This window comes from Anser brachyrhynchus (genome assembly GCF_964034855.1).
Source record: "Anser brachyrhynchus genome assembly, chromosome: 11".
NCBI classification, from domain to species: Eukaryota; Metazoa; Chordata; class Aves; order Anseriformes; family Anatidae; genus Anser; species Anser brachyrhynchus.
The window spans coordinates 19925751-19951319 of NC_137706.1; the positions used below are offsets into that span (position 1 = coordinate 19925751).

The window sequence follows — 25569 nt, forward strand, 5'->3', positions numbered from 1 at the left end:
TAATTATGGCAACAGCATACAAGATCACCTAATTTGCATCAGTAATCACACTGGATAGCTGAGCAAACTTGCCATGAACTGTGTGCTTAATTTGTTTAAAACTTGGACTGAAATTATTATAGAAGTTGTCCATAAGGTATGTCCATGAGGGCCAAGATTAGGGCCCAGTATCTCTTATAAACACGCATTGTAGCTTCTAAGCACATGTAGCATGAAGAAAACCCATCCTCTGTCCAAACATTCACTGCTACAGATAAGCACAAAAAAACATGAAATTGCAGTAAGTAACAGTAAAAATGCCTTTATATGTTTTTGGTTTTACTCCTGTGATCCTCTATTACCCAGTTCTGCCTCAGTGGTTACTATATCATGTCTGCTCTATTTTTTCACTGAATGAGAATTTTTCTCTTGGTCGGTATGTTCACAGTGGGTGTCAGGTTCTTACACTACCGCAGATTTCCAGCTGGAACTTGGCTGACAGGTTAGCTGATGATGCACTTGCTATAAAACAACCTGGATCATTCCTGGAGACATTTTTTCAGGTCTAAGAGCAGTAAACCATCCTGGTTTACTCATGTAATCCTGATTACACAGACAGAACAAGCTGGAGGGGTGTCATTTTCAGTACTGCCCTTTATGGGCTGAATTCTGCTTCTAAATCGGTTTCCAAGAGGGAAACGGGAATGATTCTGAGAGTAAAATTAGCAATCTAAAGCTACCTTCGCCTACAGAGATGTCCTCTTATGAGGTAGTCTTGAGTCTAAATCCAGCAGACAAGGTGGGAACAAGCTGAATTCCCTGGCTGTATCTTCACAGAGGGGCATTTCAGCAATGCAGAGAGCAGAAGCATCCAGAGAACTCCACTGCTGTCACCCCAGAGGGAAGGAGAATTTCTCTTCATTAAGTTCTTAGCAAATGTCCTCCGGGAACAGCCTGATTACTGGAGTTGCAAGCTGAGGACATGGTTTGCCTCTTGTAGACTACATGCCATGAGCTGATAAAACTAAGCTGTTTTTTACATCTCAGAAAGGCCAGAAACTATTAACTTCTGGAGGTTTTGTACTCTTAGGGTTTCAAATTTGTAAAACAATTTCTTCCCCAATTCCCAGAAGCTCTGAGCACCACATTTCAGCCTTGGAGAGAGGTTTTACAGCTATATAGATATGCTGAAGCACCTGGAAATTGGGGTTTATAATGGAAATGCTTATAGGCCATTAACTACAGCAGTGCTAGAGGTCAGCGTAATAATGGCTTTAAATAAAAACTGTCAGCTACAAATTATTTTTAGAGATGAGTGTGTGCTAGTGTCAAGTGTAACTGGTGAAATCAGTAGGGATATATGAACTGGGCATGGAGAATGTCTTACAGGAAGAACAAGGGCTGCTGCAAAAAAGAAAGACAAATCCATTTCTTGTTTGCATAGGAAGAAGGTTGCATTGGTTTGGATCAGTGAATAAGGGTCCCTCGGGGGCAAATGCAGCTTCCCAGATAAAGCAAATGAGAGGATTTTTATCTCCTTGACACATTTTAATATGTAGCAGCAGAGCATCAGACGGGAGCTATTTCAGGCTGCTGTGTTTCTTTTTCTGGCATATAAGAAAACATTGCCTTGTTATTTTGATAGCCAACACTCATCTACTTGTCATTATGTGATGGGCCAGAGCTGACTCTACTTAGCAGGTATCCTACAGTTTACTGTGACATAACTGTAAACCAGATCTTGCACAAATCTTGCCAAGTTTGGTATGCTAAATCGTTGCTCTTTCTTTCAGGTCACCTGTGACCTCTAAGAACTGTGGAAGGCCAGAAGAAACAGAAGGCCACACTCTACACAGCACAGTCTTGACTTCTTGGTCAAGAAGTGGCTTTTATCCTAAGCAAGTCATGAGCTAAAGCAGCTCAGAAACCTGTGGCTCTGTATCTCCAGTGCCACAAAAACAGCATTTCCATCTGCTTTGCAGCCGCCACCACATCTATGGAAAATCTTACTTCTCTGGCACAAGGGTCCTCTGTATCCGGGTGCACAGTCACAGGTGCCATCCTCTGGGGAGCATGATCCCCCGTTCTCACAGTTACAGGAGATGGAGCAGTTTGGTCCCCAGCGGCCCTGGCTGCAGATATTGTCACAGTGGATGCCTGGAGAACAGAAAGGTGCACGTTAGGTTTCACACAGCTTACTCTGCTCGTTGATCAAAGAAATGTATGGGTGGATTGACACCTCACAGTACATCACAGAGCAAACAAGGGAATCTGAGAAGAAATAGCTATTCTTTTATCTGCTTAATAAAGTGAAAATTAAGAAAATGCTAAAGAAGTGAATTCTGTAGGTGTCAGTGGGCTCCTGTGCAATCCTTAGCACCATTTCAGGAAGCTCTGCGTGTCACCTGAGAGATGAAGGTCAGGAATTGCTTTAAAGTCGCAAAGAATCTCAAATAACTGGCCTGGAAATATGCAGTTGATTGAAATCTGATTACTTAGCTGTTGTGAACTGGAAGACTGGGAAAAAAAATAAAAATCAGGGCTCTGAAAAAAAAAGTCTAGTATTTGGATTCTTGAACATGTACAAATTCAGCTCTACGTTGTGCCTTGCTCACTTCCTGGCTTACGGCACAGGGCTCTGGGTTATTATGCACATGCTCCACATCCACCCTGAGCTCTCTGAGTTCTGTGTTAATGAACCGAGTTCTGATCTAGCAAGCGGCCATATGTGGCTATAGGCTGATCATCTGCATGTTAAATGGAGACTGAGACCTGCCAATCCAGCTCCCAGGGATTCCCAGGGTTGTTGTTTGATATTTATTATTATGAAAAGCAAAGCTTGGAAACACGGGAAGAAACACACAGCCAGAAAGCTTAACATGAGGCTTCTGGCATTGTTTCAACTGGTTTTGTTTTAACTGGTGACTTACAAAAACAACTCTGAGCCATGGCTTGTCACGTATAAAGGCAAGCTAAGGATTTGATCCTGCGCACCACTACTTCAAGAGATTCTTACTCCACTGGGATAAGGCAGCACCAATATCTGCAATTAGCAGAGCTATTTGCATGATCAAGGGCTCCTTGGATTGAAAAAGGTTTGCAGGATCATGAGCTAAGAGAGACATTAAGCACTGCCAGCTGCAGGGAGTGGCGTTAGCGGGAGCACACTGAGATGCTGATAACAACAGAAAAAAAAAATCACAGGCTGGCTCGAAAATTTTCCTAACAACATTACCACACCGGGCGCTTTACAACTGCTCCACCAAGATTTGATGGCATACGCTTGCCCTAGCTAGACTTGCAACATGAAGATGTTCTTTATCATCCATGCACATGTCCCCACTGCATAATGGGATAAATGCAGACAAGGGCTTGAAGAGCCCCAGCCAGAGGCTGGATTAGCGCATCGCCAAGGAGAAATACAATCCCAAGTAATTTCCTACACCTCTGATAACTTCATCTGGACGCTACAGGTAATGGACTGTATTTCTGAAGCTGTGATCTGTACAGTCACCAAACTTTGAGGATTATTAAATCAGCTAGAAGTCATTATAAACACACTTACAGTGCAGTTTCAAGTTGGTTTTATAAATCTCTGAAGCTAATACAGTAAGAAATACTGCAGAGCTAAAATTTCCCTTTTCTGAAGATTAATCACACAATTATAATGTCCCTTCCTAGAAAATCTTAACCAAGCCTGGCAAAAGTACAGTTTGAGATGGGGTTTTTAGTAATACACGTTCATAGCTTTATTTATAAAGAGGCCTGGTCCGTGCTGTAAAGCTTAATAAAAAACACATTAAAATACAGTAAAAACATAATACAAGCTCAATCACTTAATACTTAAATACATCTGAACCAAAGGGGAGCAAAAAGAGACAAAGAATATCTGTAGAAGCAAAATCAAGAAAAACAATAATTTCACTACAGCCCTCCCTACTCCCCTTTGAAATCAAATCTATCCTTGGGTTGCTTTAACAGTAAACGCTTTGCCTGCACACCTATGTAATAAATCTACTGTACTCTGTAATTAAAAAGTAATACAATAAATGGTAAATAAATAAATGCACTTCATATATGCATATATATGTGATCATTTATAGTTTTAAAAGTCTCACCAGAAGCTCCCAGAAATTAAATTCCGACACAAATGCAGAAAAATGTGTATCTTTTCCTCCTGACTGCAGAACTGAAAATACAGTTCTTATTGTGAATGGGCTATTTATAAATGGAGACAATTAAACAGCATTATTTCTTGTCTCTTTCAGCAAAGTTTGGGGAAGAATGACATTGACTTCCTTCTCTTGAAAGGTAGCTGAATTAGAATGCCACGGCTGTTCTTTGCAGCAGCAAAGTCCTTCCTTTCGTAATGAATAATGAGGGATGTCTTCCCGCTCCTAACGAAGGCAATGAGTCATTGTGAAGCCGATTGTTGTAACGAAATGTAAAGGAGGAAAACGGAAACCTTCTAGAAGACACTGATACCCGTTACAGCACTTATTTATTTATTAATTTTCAGAAGACAACTGAGTAGGTGCCGCAGTCAATTTTTATTACTTTATATTACTCCAATTCTCATGGAAGACTTCATTTTTTGGAGGCTCCTTCTCACATTGAATTGCTAATGTAAATGAGAAGTTAAAATTGCATCTGGACGTGCACATCTTAAGGAACTGTGCTAAAAAAAAGCACCTTAATTTTACAATTCCCTGACTTGACAGCATATGAAGGGGGAGTCCATCCCTCCCAGCTACTTTACAATCGGAGATAGTGAAGCAGAAAGCCTCCTTAATGTAAAACTTTAACCTTTGCTTAGGAACTTGCTGATGAACATTTCTGATAAGCAATGAGTTTTCAATTTCCAGAAATATAAAAAAAAGCTGAAGCTGACACATCTCAGTATCATCTCATGTTATAACTATGGATTCTTAACTCATGAACAAATTCTTTGTTTGACAAACATGATGTAGAAATTAGAAAGACAACTACCAGAAGAATAAGTCCTTGAAGCTGCAGGAAGCAGTTCTATACATAAACTCCATTGCCTAGATACCAAGAAATCATCTTACTGCCTGAGGCTGTAGTTCACAATTGCAGATACTAGCATGAAATTACACTTCCAAGACCTCCTTAAACAATATTCTGGGAGTGAAATGTAAGTGAAATTCACATAACTTACAAAAATTATAGTTATCCACTGTACATGGGCAAAGGACGTCATGCAGCAAGCCAGAGCCGAGGTAAGAGCAGAATCTGCTATGGCTTTTAATCCAGCCTGTGAAACAGGAGCCCCAAAACCTCCATGTCCTGGGGTAGATTTGGGGTATTGCAAACACTGGCTGCTCCCAAGTAGGATATCCTCTGCCATCCTTTTGACTGTTCTGTACACAGAATTAACTCCCACCTGCCATACCTTCTTCCTTTGCATGCACAACGGTCAGGGAAAACTACAAAGTGCCTGAATTGCCATTGTGTATGCTGTGAAAAACATGACCTTTACCCACCAGAGCAATCACGACTGCACTCTTGTAAGGAACAACCACACAGGAGAGCTGTTCCAAGCTGCTTCCCCTTATGGGCTCATTCAGGATAGTTTACTACCAAGAAGTAAGCAACTGCTCTCTGGGACATCGGGATTATTTTGCAGATCTTTGGTGCAGACCTCCCAGGGGAGAAGCAGGTGGGTTGTGCAGTGATCTTCCAAGGCAAAGTGGCTGGAGGTGTGTGTGTCCAGTGACTTGACATGATAAAAATTTGTGTCTGGCTTACATGAAACAGTACAAATTTCCACCAGAAGTTCGTCTCTTTATATTAAAATACACAACCAGGACTGTGAAAGCTTCAGCTAGCATCCACACAGCCAGCATGAAGAGAAGCAAGAAAAAGAAAAAGGAAAAAAAAGCTGACAGCTATACAGCGAGGATATAAGGCATCTGTAGACGAGCTGCTTCACATACTGCTTCCATTAATAATCTTAAATAGCTTCAATGAAAGTTTGTCAAAGTAATGCAGATTTAGTGCTGTCTGTAACTATATCACACTGAAGGACTTTGGAGGGTGAAATTCCGGAAAGCCAGATACAAGCAGAATTCCCTTTCTTCTCTCTCCAGTTTATTTGTTCAATTGCACTCAGGCTTGGGGATTATGTCTCCAGCTCTTAATAAAGTCTGCCATTGTTTGTCTGCCTTGTCTCTAGATAGTTGGAAACTAATACTCTAAACACAATAGAAGAGCAAAAATGGAAGGAACAAATGAGAACTTGTGGCCTATTTTTGACCAGTGCTATCCCTTGACAGTAGCCTCTGCAGCAGGGCCTTCATGCTGCCCAGCATCTAATTATTTTCCAGGGATGTAGGAATTTGATAAATTATAGGATGTTGGTCCCATCCCCCCCATGTACTTTAATTTTGTATCTACTAGTGTACAACTGTAATTATTTCTCTGAATAAGAACTTCAGCTCTTTTTTTTTTTCTTCAATAATCACAATCTAAAGACAGATGCAACATCAATTAGCAATGACAGGAATGATTTCAGCAGACATTTGAATCCAACACAAACATTGTGCTCTCCTCCACCTGTCTTTCAACATGACATGAAGTCATAATAATCTCTTATCTCTGGCATTTGAATAGCTCTGGAAAGAACTGCTTTTTATGCACAAACAGGCATGGGATTTAGGCAGGCAACGCTGTGGAAGCCTCAAGTTTGGTGAGTCACGCTTGGCGTGGATCTGGAATGCCTGGTAGCTTTTGTCTCTGGCACCACTAACTCTTAACGGAGGTTTGACTGCCTGTTGACACAGCACACAGCGGCACAACCAAAACAGTAGCAACACAGCTTCAATAGCAGAAAGCAGCCTCACGATTATAGCTGCCATTGTAATGGCAAGGCCATTTTAGAGAGGCAGTCGCTGGAAGCAGGGCAGTAAGCACTTGATCGTGCTGAAAGAGGTCTGGGAATGCATCCCTGAATGGGATCTCAAGAGTTGACTGCTCCTTCACCCAACGCAGTCCCTCCTCTCTCTGTCGTGCAGGTCAGTGCCACCTGCAGAGACCCCTTTGGTGGCTGTACCACCTCTCGCACGAGCCCTGCAGGGTCCTAGGCACACAGCTGTCATTCCAGAGCCAGAATCCACTGAGGTCCCCTGCAAGTCTCACCTTGGCCTCCTAATTTGTGCATTTACTTCTGATGCTGATTTCTATATTCATGTGTTCACCTTTTGTTTAACCTTTTTCCCCAGTACTCTTATTGCTGTTACGTTTATGTTTCATCTATAAATTCTATTTGAATCAGCTTTGTATTTGAGATTAGATCAGCATGCTTTCATAAGTGAATCCTTTGCTGCTTCAGTCTATAAAAAGTAAAAGAAAATTCAATAAGGGCATAAGAAATAAATGTCTGATTAGCTCTGGATCAGCTGTTCAGAAGGTGTTATGATAGCATATGTACGAGAGTTCGTAAAGAATCCTTGATGCTCTTCTATCATTTTTTTTTCATTGTGATATTTATTCCTACCTGAGGCAAACCCCACAGCACAATTCATGACAACTCAGCTTTAAGGATGCTGAAGAACTAGAAAATCTGTTTGGGGACGGTAGCAGATAGAAGAAAACATAAAGGGATCTCCCATAAAATTAAATGGAAACATTAAGAATTGATGGCTGCTCATCCAGTCTGCAAACAAGCTATTTTTGTTTTTATATAGTGAAACTATTCAACAGAGATAACAGCGGCAACATCATCTGTGAACTTTTGTGGTGTTCTTAAAAGGCTTTTCTAACTGTAAATTTTTTATTTTTATTTTTTCGGATTGAAGCTATGGAGCCCTTATTTACCTTGCTAAGCATTGTTCACTGGTGAGTTTCTGTGGGGCAACTCCTGTGTGCAACAGCCCATCAGTCTAAATGAAAGCTCGACAATCTGGTCCTAAATAATGAAGAATAAGCCTTTCCCTGCAGTCAGTGAAATATTCTAAATTGTCTCTTTTCTCATCATTGCATAGGCGATTTATGCACCCATTAATGTAAGTGTTTTTCTGAAAGTAATATACTTACAGCCTAATGCACCTCTGTGGAGCACTAATCCTACCCCTATTTTTAATTATCTAGAGAAAACTCCAGATATGAATCATCCAACTCAGGGAATTTATGCAATAAAAGCTTTTGAGGCAAGAGACCTACCTCGCAAGAAATTGAGTAAGTCAAAATGTTTGCTAAAATTAAGGATCATCTGGTTCCCTTTGCTACAGGATATTCCCCAGGGTGCACTGCTGCAGGAAGAAAAGTTGCTGCTAACAAAGGGTAGATCCTGGAGGAAACAGTACCAACAGGAGTCAAGCCCTACCCACTCTTCCTTCATCTTTAGGATGCTTTCTTCCTATTGATTCTCAAACTCTGGACAAGATTTCAGGCCAGGAAGGAACAGGAACCTGGGCAAGATCCAAGCAGACCATCAGCAAGTGAAAAAGGAGAGAGGAATCTTTAAGTGGGAAAAAATGTATTGTTTTCCTGACTTTTAAATGTTCGAGCCCCTGAGCCATGAGGTAAGGATGCAGCTTAGCAAGAGCTGTTGTACAACAGAACATGTGAAGACTTTTGTGTTTAATAACACTGAGTGAAATTCAACCTTTTCTGCTTTATGCAGAAGGGGAAGGAAGATATTTACAACATTTGTCACTGAGAACACTTTTCACCAGTAACATATATATACAACATTTCAGCTCACTGGCTGTTTAATGAATTATCTTTCCTTTTCTTCCTTCACACACTGCATGCTAGCATTCAGTATTTAGTCTGCTGAAATGTTCACAAATAATTTTTTCACTGCTTCTCGCCCACATTTATTTATAGGTGAACGTATTGTACACGCAGCCAAGCTTATATATAGAATGCCTCCATATTAACATGGAAAGTAGTTGAATATCTCTAGCATCAAATTTCATTTTTCAGAACCCATTAAATTAGCATAATCCAGGATGCCATCCAAGCTATATCTTTTCATACAATTTTAAAAGCTGTCCTTTAATAAGTGAAAATAAAACCAAAAATAAATACGAAGATAAGTGAACTCGTATCTCTTCTGTATTTATAAGACAAATACTGCAATCATTTGCATGCATGCTTATGTTTAGCAGTAGGCTTACTGCAGATTCTAATTATAGTCTAAGGGTCTGATCCAACTCCCACTGAATGAGTGGCAAAAATCCAATGGATTTCATGAAAGGTGAAATATATACTAAAACTGGCACAGGACAAACACAGCTAAACCCCCCCTTAGATGAGAATCTGGAGCCTACTAGATATCTGCCAAGGAAAGCACAGACATAATTAATGTCAGGACATCAATGATGTCTTTGATATAACTTCATAATTCATATTTTTGAAAATTAGCCCTATATCAGCAGGAACCATACTTAAAGGTTCCTGTCAAAGAGAGAATTTTTAAGCACAGCCTGACATAAAAATCTTATCAACTCACTTGAAATTAAGTCAATGAAAAATTAAAGCTAATTTCTAATAAGCTTATGTTACATTCATAGGCTAAAGGACACTTGTCAAACCCATAGAGTAAGTATACCTTTTCATATGGAAAAGATTTTCACTTTTGAAAGGCAGAGGCCAGAAGAGAGACTAAAATGCATCATTTTAGACTGACTCTTAACATTTCTAGTTTTTCTGTCTGCTTAAAGCTAATGTAAGGATACAGGATAATCACAGAAATAAATTATTAATTTAAAAATCTGGGATAAGACTGCCAAAAGTGATAAGTGCAAAATATGGTTTAGATAATGGGATTAGACATCTAGAAAATGCTTGTTTAATAGGAGCTTACTATAGCTCCATTTTGGTATCTTAGGCTTAGTATTACAACCTGAGAGAGCATGAAACAGTCCGTTTAAAAAACAAAGCCAACCCACAGCATTAGGAACTCCGACATACCATGGACCTGGTCAACCACAAACCTGCAGGTACATAAAAATAAGTCCTAGATTTTCCCTAGTTTTAAAGATGTGCAGAAAATTCAGCTGCCAATTATATGAGTATACGCTGAAGTAGATCTATTAATGACAATAGAATTATTTTGGCTTCAGACTAGTACAGCTGTGGAGAGGATCTGGCTCTAAAATCATAAACTAAATACTGCTGCAACTGAGGAAAAGTCATATTAATAAAAACAAAATATATTTTATGGAAAGCTAAATGGAAAGTTATTTTTTTTCTTGAAGGATCACCTTCTTGCAAAGAACTCAGGAAGAATGAGGTTAAAAATACCTTAGAGCTCACCGTCAAAGTGGACAGTGTTTCTTTAAAATTCAAAAAGGCCTTCCCTTGAGTAAAAGGCTTATCAGTTTTCCTGAATTAATGTGTCCACGGGAGGGAAGAAACATGCTTCTGTGTTTGAGTGACAGTGCAGATGTCACTCGCAGCCTGCAAATTCTCTCAAATGTGAAGTCTCATTCCTCAAAGCTCACCTTATCTGTGACCAGCCTACGTTTCCTGACCCTATTAACTCGCCTATACAATCGCATGTAGAAATCCCTACAACCTAAGACTACCACAACTACTGTACAGTATTTCTGGACATGATAAGAGACAATTAGGGTTTATGTCGCTGGCAACGTATGGAAGGTACAGAGGTTGTAAAGGACAGCGAAATAGATATTTTGACTTTGTGTATGTTGCGGCAAAGAGAGAGACTGCTCTTAGGAGACATGAATGAAGTCTGAAGGTGAAAATAACCAACATGGTAACAAAATGGCTCTTCCTCTACCACCACATACAATTTTCAGACTTTTATTTGCCGTTCTGATTAATCAAGAAGGGTTTAACCTATGAAGGGTTCTTTTATAATCAGCTGTGGGATGCACATACCTTTACTTTCCATCTTACCTCTACAATAATGTCTTATTTTCCTCATGCGTTTGGGGATATTGAAACCTACTGAATAAACTTTGGCTTTGGATGTTCAGAAAAGCCACAGAGTTTAGCAGTTCAGTGCGATAATTGAGATAGCATCATAACGACAGCGCTCTATAGAAAGCAGACAGCGATACAAAAAACGAAAGACACAACCAAGATTCAGATAAGACAGCATTTCAGATTAAAGGAATTCAGATAAACAGGATTTTAACTGACCTTAACATTTACAGGAATGGAATACATCCCCCTGTAGATCACTTTCTGTTTAATCCCACTGTAATATCTAAAAGGTTAACAAAATACACGCTGCCACAATTAACTTGAAGCACATTGACTTGTTACAGGGAAGAAATGAGCTTGCTGTGAGTATCAGCCAGGCCTGTGGCTTCTCTTTCTGTAATCTGTTTGCAGGCGGGATGTCTGACTGTGAAAACGAATGGACATGGGTCTTAGAGTCAGGATGAGCAGCAGCTGCCTCTGGTTTCCCAGAGTCCTGCAAACTTGGCCCAGGCCAAGCACAAAGCGAGCACCTCCAGAAAGTAGAGGACAGAGCAGCAGCTACGAATGATTCAGTTATGGGGGGGCTGTACTGAGCGAACCAACTAAAGGCCGTGTAGCAGTATTGGTTCCAGTATCTTTAAGGATGCCAGTTCTGGTAAGAAACATGCAGTCAGCAGCCACCTCGAGGAATAAGGGACGGGCTGTTGGGGTTTGCAGTGCAGCTTGCAAAACCCAGCTGGCTTAGCTGCAGCAGTGCTTCCAGAGCAAGGCTACCCAGGTAGATGGCCCTCTTCTGTCCAGTTTCAGGTCATTTATTAAGTGAGAGGAGCCTGGCTAAAATTTGTGAGCCTAGCACTGTCACTGAGCATCCAGGGGAGGAGTTTCACCTGGGTGAGGTGAGGCTCATGGCTGCTTCCCTAGGACCTGCTTGCTTCCAAAGGACTTCCAGGAAACGCTCTACCATGCAGCTTTTCTGCACTTGCATTCTCTCCGAGGATACAGTGTGTGCGAGATCCCTAATTAAGCAAATGCAATTAGCACCGAAGCACTCCATTTTCAAGCATTTTCATTTTAACCTGAATGTACACAAAATAGCACCTCTCACGCAAATGACTGGTAGCTGTAATGTATCTATGTGCACACGTACACACAGACATACACAGCTGCAAGCACAAAAGCGATATGTATCTAAAATGCATAGCAGATCCGGGGTGGAGAGACCCTTGTTAATCTTTAGAAAGCAATCAGTCTAATCAGACAAGACTCGATCCTGCTGGCGGCTACGCTTTTCCTTTTTAACCTGGCAATAGATATGAAGACATCTTCTTCTAATTTCAAGGATACTATTTATATGTTAAGCATGTGCAAGCTCAAGAACTCCATTCAGTGCAAGGCTAGGCCCTTATTTTTATTTGCAACTGACATTTTCTTCATATGGATTCAAAGCCAGCTCCACATCGTGTCAGCAGGTCAGATCTGATTTCGGCCCACACTTGAACAAGTCTCACTGTACTTGTACCACATGAGAGCCTTTTGCCAATGTGGCTTTGGTCTTTTAAGTAAAAAGTTTACCGTTTTCCTGCTATCTACAAAGCTGCTGGCGACACAATGTGCCTGTGTACCTGGTTGGGTAATTTTCAGCTATAACAACAGGGTGCAATCATCTTCAGATCTGATCTGTCTCAGGGTCTAACTTCTGCCTTTGGCTGCACATGTGCAATTCCCCACTGAACTTAACGGAAACCGTATATGCATGTCTAAGCAGCTTGTTGCCAGTGTGCATATTCATGCATACAGCTGGTCTGTACAGCTTTGTAATCTCCTGACTGATACGTGGGATTCTCTTCATCATCTTCCTCTCTGCCAAGTATGCTCTGCTCCTGAAAATTACCTTTTCTCAGCTGGTACACATGGAAAGGTGGGAGAGCATAGCCCTGAATAATAGACTCTTGATGGGTGGCAGTCACAACATAATAAAAGGATGGTAGACTGCTATTAACTTATATTGTATGCTACTCTTTCCTTACCTTTTTTCGTCTTTTCCCAGTCTTCCTCCATGCTCCTGCCGTCTATCAGTTTCTGAAGGTTTATATCAGTAACATCTTGAAAACTACTTTAAAGAAAATGGGCTCAATCTTCCCCTTGATCTCTACACAGAACACTGACATCAAGGCGGGGAGTCCCACATGTGGGATGAACATACAGAATATGCTGTTTCAGATGAAGTTTTGTGCCTGTTAGGATCAGAAAACCTCGTGTATTCTCTGTCTAGTGTGAGTGGGTAGGAAAACCTTCAGATGTTCCACAATCCTGAACTTTTCTGATCTTTTTCAGGCCATGCCTAATTAGTACCAAACTCAGAAAGCACAAATTTAAGCTTGAATTATTTATCACATCATATTTATAAAATGCACTGCAATACACATCATGGCCCAATTCACAACAACTAGAGATAAGATTAATCTTTTACCGATGCCATACTCCTTAATATGAAAATATAATTATCTAGCTGAAGAGTTTCTTAAATTACATACTTTCAAACTAGTATGAGCAGAATTTATCCTTGTGTCTGGTGCTAAGCCAAGTGGAAAAAACATTGAGAGCAGAATTGACAAAACACATGTTGGCTCTGTCTGCCTATCAGTATTTCCAGTGCACACCTTACATGGTCCTGTCAACATCTCAACTGAAGCCTGGTCTCAAATACTAATATAATATTTTTCTCCCAGAAATGTGATCCTGAAGAAGGGAGCTCCAGAACTGCAGAGACATATTGAAGAACAAAGAGCTTAATTTGTACTAAGTGTCCTGCAAGTTACTATACATTTACCTCACCCAATACAGAAACTAAAAAGAGGGAGATACCACAGAAATTGTTCTTACTTTTAGTTGGAGTAATTTGTATCTGCACGTGATGTACATTTACAGACGTGCACGTGCTTGTGAAAGTATGAAGTAGTTGCTTCAAATGCCTTTGAGAAAAAGCTACACCTTCAGTCTGTAAAGTGCATTTTCTGCACTTTCCTCTGAAATGGTATATACAGAAAGATGTGTAACAAACCTTTAGAGTAAATATATATATATATATATTAATTTACTGTACTTTTAAAAACCATTTTGTCCCTTGAAAAAAACTCACAATGACTACAGGAAAACCTATCAACTGTTCTTCTGATGGGCATCAATAATGCACAGTAGAGTTTTAAAGCTTGATGGATGGATATATTGATGGTAAAGAGACTCGAAGAGTGATGAATGCAGTCCAGTGAGTGAAGAACACAAGCCGGAGTGAGTAGTAGTGAGCTTATGAAATGGATTCTCATGTGGGAAAAAAACACTTCTCAGGGATGCATGCCCAATACCTTTGTAAAGTAACTCCGATGTAAGTAATGTGTGTATAAATTCTTATTTTTGCATTTTATTTAATTCTAAAAAGATGTTTTCCATAAAGTATAAGATATAATTTCATTGCTTTTGCTTGATGCTTTTAAGAGCTGGGCTGCAGTGGTATGTTCTCTCCATTAGAAATACAAGGCATGCATTATTTTAAGGCATAAATAAAGGGTTAAGGTAATAGTATCCCCAATGTCGGCTGCCTGATCAGCGTGCCTTGCTACGCACATCTTTCAACTTGTACTAGTTTGAAAAACAATTACATTTTCCAAATGAATTGCTGTTAATACCAATGCATTTTGATTGTCAGTGCTGCTGGTGGCTCTGCAGATATAGGTGAGAATATAAGCTAATTTCCCTCCAGGGCCTCTACAGAGAGCTGAGGGAGATTAACCAGTATTTTAGGCAGCTAAGTGTGAAATACTGGTTGGGTCAATAACTCGTCCTCCAGTGCTGCTATGTTAGCTGTCAAAAGCTGGCAAAAAGACATATCAGTATGGAGTCAAGTACAGGTCTGATTGTACTGAGATCTCCAGCCTGGACTTTCAGACTTCACTGAATATTTCTCTCTGCATCTGTGTAACCATGACAGCTCTTTGTCAAACCAGCACTAATCTGCTCTCCATAACCATCCTTCTGTGTGATAAGAAGCATGGGAAAATGGAAGAGCATAAAGACAACAGTTTGTGACAAACCTGGTTTTGTATGATGGAGCAGCTGTAATGACTCCCAGCATCCAGAAGACACGTACCTGCATCCCCGTGTATGATGGCCAGAGGATTCACTGTAGCACAGCTGCACCCCCATGGAAAGGGCCATTCAAGGAGAAAAATGCTGCAGGATTACCAGATGATCTGCATCCCTCCTGAGGATTCTTTTCACAGAAGGCTAACATCTGGCTGCAGGTTTGGAGCTATCTTCAACCAATTTGAATACAAATTTAATGAATGCCAATTTTTGTCCCCAGCATGAGTGATTTAAATGTGGGCAAGTTCAGCTGATCTTGTCTCAATCTATTATCTGAAAGTTTGCAGTCAAAAGTCCGGTGCTATAACTGATGCAATAGCAAAAGACAAACAAACAAACAAACAAATCCCAAGTTTTACATAGTTAATTCCTAATTTTACCTGTCCAGCCAGCAAGACAGCAGCAGTAACCGGTGACAGGATCGCACCCATCTGCATGACTACAATCACAACGTTCACTGCAATTAAGACCATATGTTCCATCCTTCCAAAAATATAAATAAAAAAGTCTCTCAGTAATCAGTTTTTTGTCCGAAAATGTGCAAAATCATCTATCATGTCCCTCTTAATGCTGAGTCGCATTTTTAAAATTAACATACAGAGAAGATAGAAATAACTCAGTGCCTAACATTTCTATATAGAACCAAATGAGGAATCACTTTAAAAAATGATGCTCAAGAAAATGCAGATAGCATTGCAATAGCTCTGATAAAATATAGTGCAAAACAGAAAACATATACTTGATTGCTAGAACCCCAATCTGTTTTTTATACATGATTTCCTTCAGGTATCCATGGACAAAATGAGATACCGTCCTACTGTATGTTTAGAGGAGCTATGCTGGCTATGCTTTAAAAGGGGATGCAAGACCATCCCAGTCATACTTACGGGACAGGGCTGGTCACAGTACTCCCCTTGCCATCCAGGTGAGCAGAGACAAAAGCCATCAGCTGGCCTGCAGGCAGCTCCATTTGTGCAATAGCATGTCTGGTTACAGTTAAGACCCCAGCTTCCACTTGAACATGGAATTGAGCAATCCATTCCTTGCCACCCTGAAGAAAAATACGAAAGAAACCATATTTGGGATGTTTTCACAGAAAAAAATAATGCAGGACTACAGCTATCTGTTGTAATATTTACCTCAGGAGAGTTAAAACATCCTGCAAAGGTGTGTCGTGCATGTTTTCTAGACAGATCTAATGGTCTGCCCTTTTCTTGCACAGCACAGCAAGGTGGAGACAGCAAGAAAGGCAGCATGCAAACTGCAGCTCTTCGATTCTAGAACCATTTTCGTCCTGATCTTGGTGTAAATAAAGACACCAATCTTGGGGTCAAAGATTGGCCCTTTAATTATGAACTACCATCTTCCTCTGTCAGCATCTATAGGTGGAGAAGGGTGGTATAGGTGTCACTGTGTTGGCTGTTTGCCACATTAAGGTGTCGGATGCCTCTCTGGGAACTGCTCAGACAGCAAGAGAGTGCAGCAACGTCTGCTGAAGATCTGCTGAATGTAAGACACTTGCTATTTGATGCCGCCTGTTTCTTACCTCATATTTTTTGAGAAGGATCTTTAATATAAAGAAGCTATTACACACACACACACACACACACAAAAAAAGGCCATCATTTCTAACCATTAAGGCTCAAATCTTAACTACCAGCTGCACAATGGCTTTCATTACGCTGCAGCTGTATGTAATGGAGTTGAGCAGTAACTCACGGTTTATACACCCTCATTAAATGGGGTTCTACAGTGATTCATTAATTCATGTTTGAAATGCCAGATTTTATTGTTATTTGCCTCACTTCTGTTTTAGGGCTTATGCATGCCATATAGGGATAACTCATGTTGGTATTCTGGGGGAAAGCACCACTACACAGGGAACATAAGAAACATCACGTTATGGAGTGCACAAGATTTCTCAAGTGATTACTGGGTACATGAGTTATGCTTACAACCAAGCACATATGGGAATTCTGGACATATATGAAGGACAAAAATAGGTGAGTCGTGTACACAGTCTCCAGGGCAGGCAAAAGACTTCTTGTTTTCCAGACAAGGGACAGCTACATCCTCCAGCCCCATGCTGACTCAGGAGACAGAGGACAGCTGCACATGGCTGAGTTGTCACGGTGGAAGTTGTCACCAGAGGATGACAACAAGACAGGCTCACCCCACTGACAGCGCAACGGGCTAAAGGAAGGACGAGCAGGAGGCTGCCTCTGCTCCTTTGCCCAGTTGTGTTACTCCAGGCATGGAAGGGAGAACTGGGGCTGTTGAGTCCTGGAGAAATGGGGTATTAAAGGGATAGAAAAAGGAAAAACAAACAAACAAAAAAACCAAAACACCCAAAAAGCCCAGTTTGGGGTTTGTTTCATATTTCTTTTAGAATGGAGCTGTGGCTCTGCAAGCACACTTCGTTCCGGGGTCTATTCTTGCAGCACAGTGGTTAAATCTGGCCCCTGTTCAGGGCAGAGACAAAACATACAGTCAAGCCCCTGTTGAGTTTTGATACTTGGGCAGACCGTTGAATTACCAACAGGCACAAATAGATAGTGGAGTTACTGACTGCACAGCTGTGCCATGTTAAAAGGGGAGAAGCCTTGATGCCAAATTGTAGACGACTGTTAAATCTGAATTTTGTTTACCTTCTTTGCAAATGCATAGACCATCCACGGGGGAACATGCGCCATCATTTTTGCAATTACAAACTGATGAGCAATTGGTACCATAGGTTCCTGCCATGCAGGTAATGGTGCAGTCATCTCCCTGCAAACCAAAAAAAAAAAGACAGAGTCAGCTAAAGAAATCTGAATTGCAGGAAATTCCCATCTCTGCACAGGGAGGCTTTCTCCTTCGAAACAGTGAGCAGAGTGTTATGAGTTGATTGCTGAGTCTTCAGCTCTCGAGCAGTCACTGCTGCTTCCCGTGATTATGATGCAATTAGTGCTTTGATTGACTTGGAGGAAAGGGACAAGTTTCTGGCGTTCATTCAGCAGGAGGTGTGTAAGTTACAAAAACAAACCTCCTAGAACAGATGTTAGATCATTAAGCAAAACATCACTTACGAAACACTAATCACAAAATATACAGTCTGAAACTGTGCAAAGATTGCTCTGCATTTCTTGGAAAATATATTCTAAGAACACGGTTGTTAAAAAGCTAAAGGATATCCTGCGTGCTCATCTTCCACAGACTGGCAGAGAGGAAAACTGCATGGCAGGTGCATTAGACCTTCTTGATGCATAGCTGGTACCTGCATTTGTTTTCAGTTAATTTGCATGAGATGGTGACTTTGGGAAGAATGCTGAACAAGGAGTGATGTGTACAACAGAGAGAGGAGGCACAGAGAGCAAAACACAGAAACAGACAGTCTCTGTCCTATTTCCTGATGCTGTCCTTTAGGTGTTGGGAAAGCTAGGAAGAGGAGGGAAAATACTTGTATATTACAGAACTATACAATACTTCAACAGTAAATTATGGCACACTGTATGCACTGATTGGCTTGCGTGGCTGAAAGGCACTTTTCTTTACTACTGTTGTTCATGGGATGCAAGAAGGGAAATAAAATGCGAGCACAATCCCTTTAAACCTATACAGTAAGTTCCACAGTCTGGTCAACATATGTTAGCATATATACGGTATTTTTACTCCGTTTTCTTCTATGTGTAGTCTTGACTTTCACATCACAAATTAGCTCCTAAATTTACTTCTTCAGTGAGTCAAACTGTAATAATTTAATCCTATGTCAGGGAAAGCTATCCTACTCCAAAGTTAAATAGTAACTACATTGCACAGTGTGACCTATATCATAGCTCAAGGGAAAAGATATTGGTCAAAATGTATTTTTGCAGGTGAGAGGCTTCACTGTGTGATAGGAGCATCCATTTATCAGGAGATAAATGCACAAAATGTCAGCTTCCCTATGCCATGGCAAGTACCTCCAGGAGCCTGTATATCACAGTACCAGACACTGAGACAGTAAAAGGAAATATGACCAGATTTTGAGCACCATAAACCCTCATATGCCTGTTGTTCTGCCTAGCACCAGTAGGACTCTTCCTATTTTATAGTAAAAACTTTGGTTTAGGGGGGAGAAATGGTTAAGATAGGTACCATTCAGAAGTAAATCCTACAAGCCCCTGACTTTTGAGTGAAAGCAGTGTTTGCAAAAGATGCTATCTTTGACCTTGGTGGAGTAAAACAAGTTCCTCTGAAAAGGCCTGGCTGTAAAAGGTGCTGTCTTGACAGCCAGAAAATCCAAGCACGCTGCCCCTCATTACCCTGCCAGCATGCCTACAGAATGAGCTACAGGAACCCACAGCTGAGCGGGATGGCAGAGGGGCATTCAGTCTCCACGCCTAATCAATCGTCTGCCTTTCTCCTGTGTGTGACAATTAGACAGCCAATTAGTGCCACCTAGAAAGCTGTATCTTGTGTGAACAAAACTCCCAACTCATTTCAAGTACAGCGCAGGAGTGCTGGTACTGCTGTAATTTCTATGACAACTGACCTTACCTGGATTTGAACTGGTGATCTAGAAGTAAAGGAAAATTCCTTTGAAAAGGAAAGAAGAACAGAGTGATGTGGAGCTAACATATTCCCTTGGGAACCTGATGAACTATGACAGCATCTGGGCCACGGGCGGAAGGAGAACCGGGATTTCCAGCTCTTCAGCTGGCTCCGTGACTGTGAGTTGGCTCGTGTGATGCAAGGTTTGCCCTGGCCACGTGCACGACAAGCTGGTGCAGATTCACTCCTTTTCTGTACACCTACTCTGCACAGAGGGCAGTCAGACAGACAGAATAATTTGGGTACGTCAAAGAAAAGGTGCCATATACAAGCTAAGCATCAGGATGTTTCTTCCTCATTCAAAATGCCTTTGAGTTTTGACATTTACTGCAATAGACTCTATTTTGTGGACTCGCAGGTTAGTCATTTTGGATGTACACCTTATATGCCCTTACCTTGCAACAAACCTTACCAGAGAAACTAACTGGCTTAATGAGATTTCTGTCTCTGGGCTTGACAAGCGAGACCTTCAGAACTCTCAGAGTGACAACTGCCAAATATCCTTAACTTCTTAATTACATAAGAGGAAAATGCACTTGAACTATAGCACTGGCTCTAAGATTTTATTAATTATAAATGCACACCCCATTATTAACATTTTGAACTTGACTGGGGAGAATGACCTATGAAATTAAATGCATTCAGGTACTGTTAAAAATATGTAAATTCCACCTCCCTCTCACCACCTGCCCAAGTGAATAATGCTGCAGTATATGTCTATCCAGTTGTTAATGAGTTATATATTCTATTAAACTGATTTTAAATGTTGTGCATTGAATCTTCAATCTTGCAATATGGTACTCTATATTTCTATCCTATTTAGTAAAATTAATCAACAGCTGTGCTTCTTATGTTGATTATTCTTTTTTTTCTATTAAGATCAGGAGGTTAATGAGAATAGTGAAATGTCTGGATGTGGTATATATGATAGGAAGGAGCAGCTAATTCAATCAAACATATAACCCTGAAAATGTTAAAGCTATATTAAGAAATCTAGCTATAAATAACTTGGTATTTTACATCTCTGTTTTCCATGTCAGAGTGATCCATATGGACACCACAGACTTTCAGAAGCGCTTCATTTCTTTCAACATTTTCCCTTAGAATGTCCAGTTCATCAAAACATATCCCTGATGTCTACCCCATGTATTACCTTCTGATTTCACGGGTCAAGTCTGACTCTAAACCTAATTTTTCGAAAAACTCTCTTTACTAGGTGTTGGATCAGGGCCAGTTGCAGTAAATGTCCCGCTCCTCGCGTAAAGCAGCATGCTCCTGCCCTCTTTTTTGCATTCCTGGGCCCAAATCCATGAGATGGCATCTCAGTACAACCAAAGACAGGGTGTCCCACATCTCAGCACAGCTGCTCAGAAGCTAAAAGAAGTGAGCCCTTTCTTGTTTGAAATTTGTATCTGATAGGATTATCCCCGTATAGCAAAGATCCAGGTGGGTATCTGTGGTCCCAGGGACCCTAAAATTCAGCTTTAAATCAAAATGAATGGTGCCAATAATGTAACTACTACCACCTATATGACCTTTCATAGCGTTAATTACTTCAGAAATATTAACAAATTGGTGCTGAAACTAAATGACAGACCCTTCTAGTATCAGAAGAGGTTTCGGCACACAATTCTTGTTATTGTTAATTCTCCCCTATGTATTGAGGGTTAGGCCCAAGGAACCAAATGCCATTAATAACTCCGGCTGCCAGCTCACATCCATCAGCATCAAATATTAATAGACTCATGAGGGCCAGAGCATACGTCTTGCCGGATGGCAGTCAATAATACGTCTTGTTTCTGTTCAGGCAGAGGTGAAGATTTTCTTCCTCAAAAATTATTATTGTACAATATTAGTAGAGCTTAAAGACACACCACTGCCTTAGGTGTTAACCGTGTTAACAAGCTCTGGCCGCTTCACAAAGTGTTTTCCCTGGATTAATGTTGCCCTAACAGTAAGTATTAGATTGCTTGTTTCTGTTAAAAATACATTCCTGCTGTAAACAAGGGCCAACTTCCTTTAAAATCCTCTTTCTGCATTCAATAAAAAGACTTTTATTTACTCCTATATGTTTTGGATCAGACGTTTAAATCACTGAAATACAGTTTATAAGGAAAAAAAAGTGCAATCCCAGACTGTAAGAGGAGTTAATAACCCAGCAGCGGTCACCAACACCCAGCAAAGTCTGCAGCCATGCCTGGTCTCTCTGAAAGTTTGACTATTCAAGGACATTAAATTAAGAATTTCAGAAGTAACTACAACCTACAGGAATATATTTTCCTTGGAGTGCTAAAGGCTGGTTCCACTGAAGTCAGTGGCAAAACAGAAAATCAATTTTTCAAGGCCTCTGCAATGCAGAAGACTAACAGGGCTGTTATTGAAGTTGGCATCAAGTTTGCATGATAAAGACCTCGGTGACGGGTTGGTTCGAGTGTTCTTGAGGTTGAACCTGTTGAGGTGCTGCACGTCCCCTGTTCCCGCACAGATTGTTAGGGGGGGCTGACAGCAGTGAAAGGTAACGTATTTGAACCGCTGGTAATCTGTAATGGGACTCCAACTGACCTTAGATATTTAACGTGGTATCTGATCTCCCCTCTCTCCCTCTCGTTGCCTTTCTTTGTGCCCCGTGAATTGGAGGTGCAGCACCTGTCACCAGCAGCAGGGCAAGCTGAGTGCTCAGCGCAGGCTTGAAATGGAAAGAAGGGCATGGTGCAGGGCCATATGTATGTAGCGATAAGCAGATGAGAAAGAAAAAGTGCAAGTGCTGTTTGTACCTAATGTCTGCGTGTCCAGATAAGGTGATTGGTATGGACTTAGTACATAAAAGTACATATTTATGTGTACATACTGAATGTGGCACACCAGTGTGCCGGTACACGGTGTCTGGGCACTGATGCAGATCACAGACACAGTTCTGTATATTTACTTATTTAATTGTAAAATTTACAATTAACCCAAAGTGGTTCTCCACAAACATTCCCTCAAGGTAAACATATGGTATCCAGCAGCACAAACTGGCAGAACAAACTAATTTCCCTAATGGTGTTCCAGTGGAAATTAACGTGCTCTTCATAAGCATATTAGCAGCAGTAGGAAACTTTGTACTTTTTCTGGTCATCTCCTTTACCCTCAACTCAAGCAATTTATTCATGACCTTACAATACAGCATCTTTAGTTTCCCAGACATAATGATGTCCTCTGGCTGAATTCCTTTCCCCTCTGGGTGTTACTAATTACTCCCTGCAGATGCTATTATTGGTGCTAATGATATAATGCAGAAAAAAGTTTGGGAAAGGATCTTGTGCCCTGTACAAGCCAGGCTTTCAGTCTGCAGGTAATCAGTGTTACTAAGAACTGACAACTGTTCCTTTACCCATTTCGTAACATGGTATGATGTAGCTGTGCTAGAGTCTGAAACACATCTAAAATGGCACAATGAAACCACTGATGACCTTATTCAGTCTCCTTTTCCCTTCGCCCTTTATATGGAAGAAGATGGAGTGAGGTAGAAAGGACAGGAAAGAGCTTTCTTATGTTTAAAAAGTGACATTTTATGTCACTTCTTAAGTCACAAGCCCATGACTCATCCAAAGACACAACCCTTCACAGTCCTGAATGTTGTATCGCATAACCTTTCAAAGTATTATAAAGGCTTTATCCAATATTATTTAATAAATAAATAAATGAAATATAATGTATTTTTGATCTTGTTATAAAATACACAGAGAGCTTATATGTGCACATGCACAAATCCACCAGCTCTGAATAGAAAGCGCTGGTTTCATTTTACCGGCTGTAGCCAAAGCCTTTTTTGGGCTGCACAGGCTGAGAGGGGAGCACGTTCCCACACAGGTAGTCGTGGCACAAAGCTGCTGTAATGGAGCAGTACTCTGTACGAATAAAGGCAGCAAATTCTAGTTTCGTGAGGTGGTGTTTTTTTTTGTCTCCATGAAATGAAGTGAAAACAAATACAAATAAAATTTTCGTTAAAAAAATTTGATTTTTCATACTAAACAGCAAGCTTGAGTTGGATTTCTGTCAGTGAGCACTACAAACCCCCTCACCACAAGGGAATAGTTTTCTAGTTTGCACTAAAAATATTCCCAATATCAGTCAGTTATCTGCAATTAAAATAATCCATCCTTACTGTTCAAGCCACCTAAATACGGGCATTAAAAAAAAGAAAGAGACTTCAATAAAGAGAGCACGCAAGACCCCCCCACACTGTAAATCAGTGTAGCACTGTTGCTGGCAAAAAAATCTAGACTAACTTTACAACACTTGAATATCTGCCTGGTTTAGTATTTAGACCTTAACTGCAGAGCACTTTAATGGCAGCGAGGCAATGAATACAGCCTCATATAATTAAATGTGTTCACAAGAAAAGTAGTATGGAGAGTAAAAAAGATGATCATCAACCTCTGAACAAGATTTTTTTTATACAGTCAGCACTTTTCACCTAATAAAATATCACAAAACACATTTATCCATGAGGGACCTCTCCAAAAATAGGAGATTGGATTTAGACTGGGTAAAACAACTCCTACATCATTTCCTCGGGACATTTCTCCTGGTGAGACAGTGCATCGTACCTGAGAGGACAGCCTCCCCCGGGCAGCCTGTAATGGAGTACAAGCAACATAGCCACGCACGGTTCAAAAAACACGGTGGAGGCCAGTGTTCAGCTAAATCAGATGGGTGTGCAGAGCTTGGCCAGCCCCAGCAGCTGGCTACGTAAGGGCACAATACTAAAACAAGCTCCTAATTCTGTTCACAGCTGAGCTGGGGAGATTGTTTATGGAACAGATATTTCAGGTGGAAATGAAAACATCTTTAATACTTGGGTTTAGATTTAGTTAATGGGAAGATGTATTATCGAGGCAGGTCAATCACATCTGTATCAGGAGGGTTACTAATATACATTATGGGGCCAGATGGGTAACCAAGTTCCTTTTTTGTTAAAGCAATTTAAATCTGGAATAGGTCCACTTCAGATTCATTCAGGTGTGGCAGGGAGCAAACTCTCAGAGTATTTTAAACTTAACTCTGGGGAAGTTATACAGAATCACAGAATGGTTTGGGTTGGAAGGGGCCTTAAAGACCATCTAGCTCCAATCCCGTGCCATGGGCAGGGACGCCACCCACTATCCCAGGTTGCTCAAAGCTGCATCCAGCCTGGCCTTAAACACTTCCAGGGATGGGGCATCCAAAACTTCTCTGGGCAGCCTGTTCCAGTGCCTCACCATCCTTACAGCAGAGAATATAGAGAGTCAAACGTCTGCAGGGCTCATTGCTGCTCCTATCATCAACTTTCATCAGCAGCTATTCTACAATGCTCCAAAAACCATGGCCATATCACAATTAAATGTCCCAAAAGGTAAAATGACCCAGACATAATGTGGATTATTTCAAGTCAGTGGAAAGCATTTAAATGCCTGAGAAGTATACACAAGATGTGCTCTTCATGATGTACTCAACAAGCTACTTGTGCCCAAACTGTGGGACAGAAGCCAGCCCTTGAATACTACTGTTAAAGACAAAAAAAAAGCCCTGCTTTCTTCTGCTTTTTCAGATGGAAAAATCTGAATTGTAGCCATCACTACGGTAAAGGAAAAGGAACAACACCAACCTGATGCTGCCTCTACCAGTGCCAGAACCAACCTGGGAGGCATGCAGAGAGCTCTGAGACACCACCCTTCTGCACTAGCTGCAGCTGCATGGTTACAAGCTATGTGAGATCAAGAGAGAGGAAACAGACCTGGATGCTCCATTTTCTGTCTTCCTGTCTGTTTAGGAGAGGCCCTGTTAGCGCAGAGTAAAAGCTCATCTGGTCCTCTTCGGCGAGGTATCTACAAGAAGGCAACCCACCTGGCTAATTCTGCCCCAGCTAGTTTATGGGAGTGTCCTTGTCTGGAAACCGGAGATGGTTCCTGCTCAGTCCACATGAGCCGAGTGGCA

At 40.9% G+C, this 25569-nt stretch overlaps 1 protein-coding gene across 20 annotated transcripts in view; it reads right to left on the reverse strand.

Annotated features, from left to right (window-relative positions):
• Positions 1–25569, reverse strand: part of MEGF11 (multiple EGF like domains 11) — a 287680-nt gene that overhangs the window by 41450 nt on the left and 220661 nt on the right. For all 20 annotated transcript variants that reach the window (XR_013938103.1, XR_013938104.1, XR_013938105.1 and 17 more), the window contains 4 exons: positions 17688–17808; positions 15927–16090; positions 15420–15522; positions 1990–2136 (listed from right to left, as the gene is read on the reverse strand). Coding sequence is in view for 17 of the 20 variants with exons in the window: in XM_080551466.1 (XP_080407592.1) it covers positions 1990–2136; positions 15420–15522; positions 15927–16090; positions 17688–17808 (535 nt within the window). In the remaining 3 variants the exon portion in view is untranslated. The remainder of the gene's footprint in view (positions 1–1989; positions 2137–15419; positions 15523–15926; positions 16091–17687; positions 17809–25569) is intronic.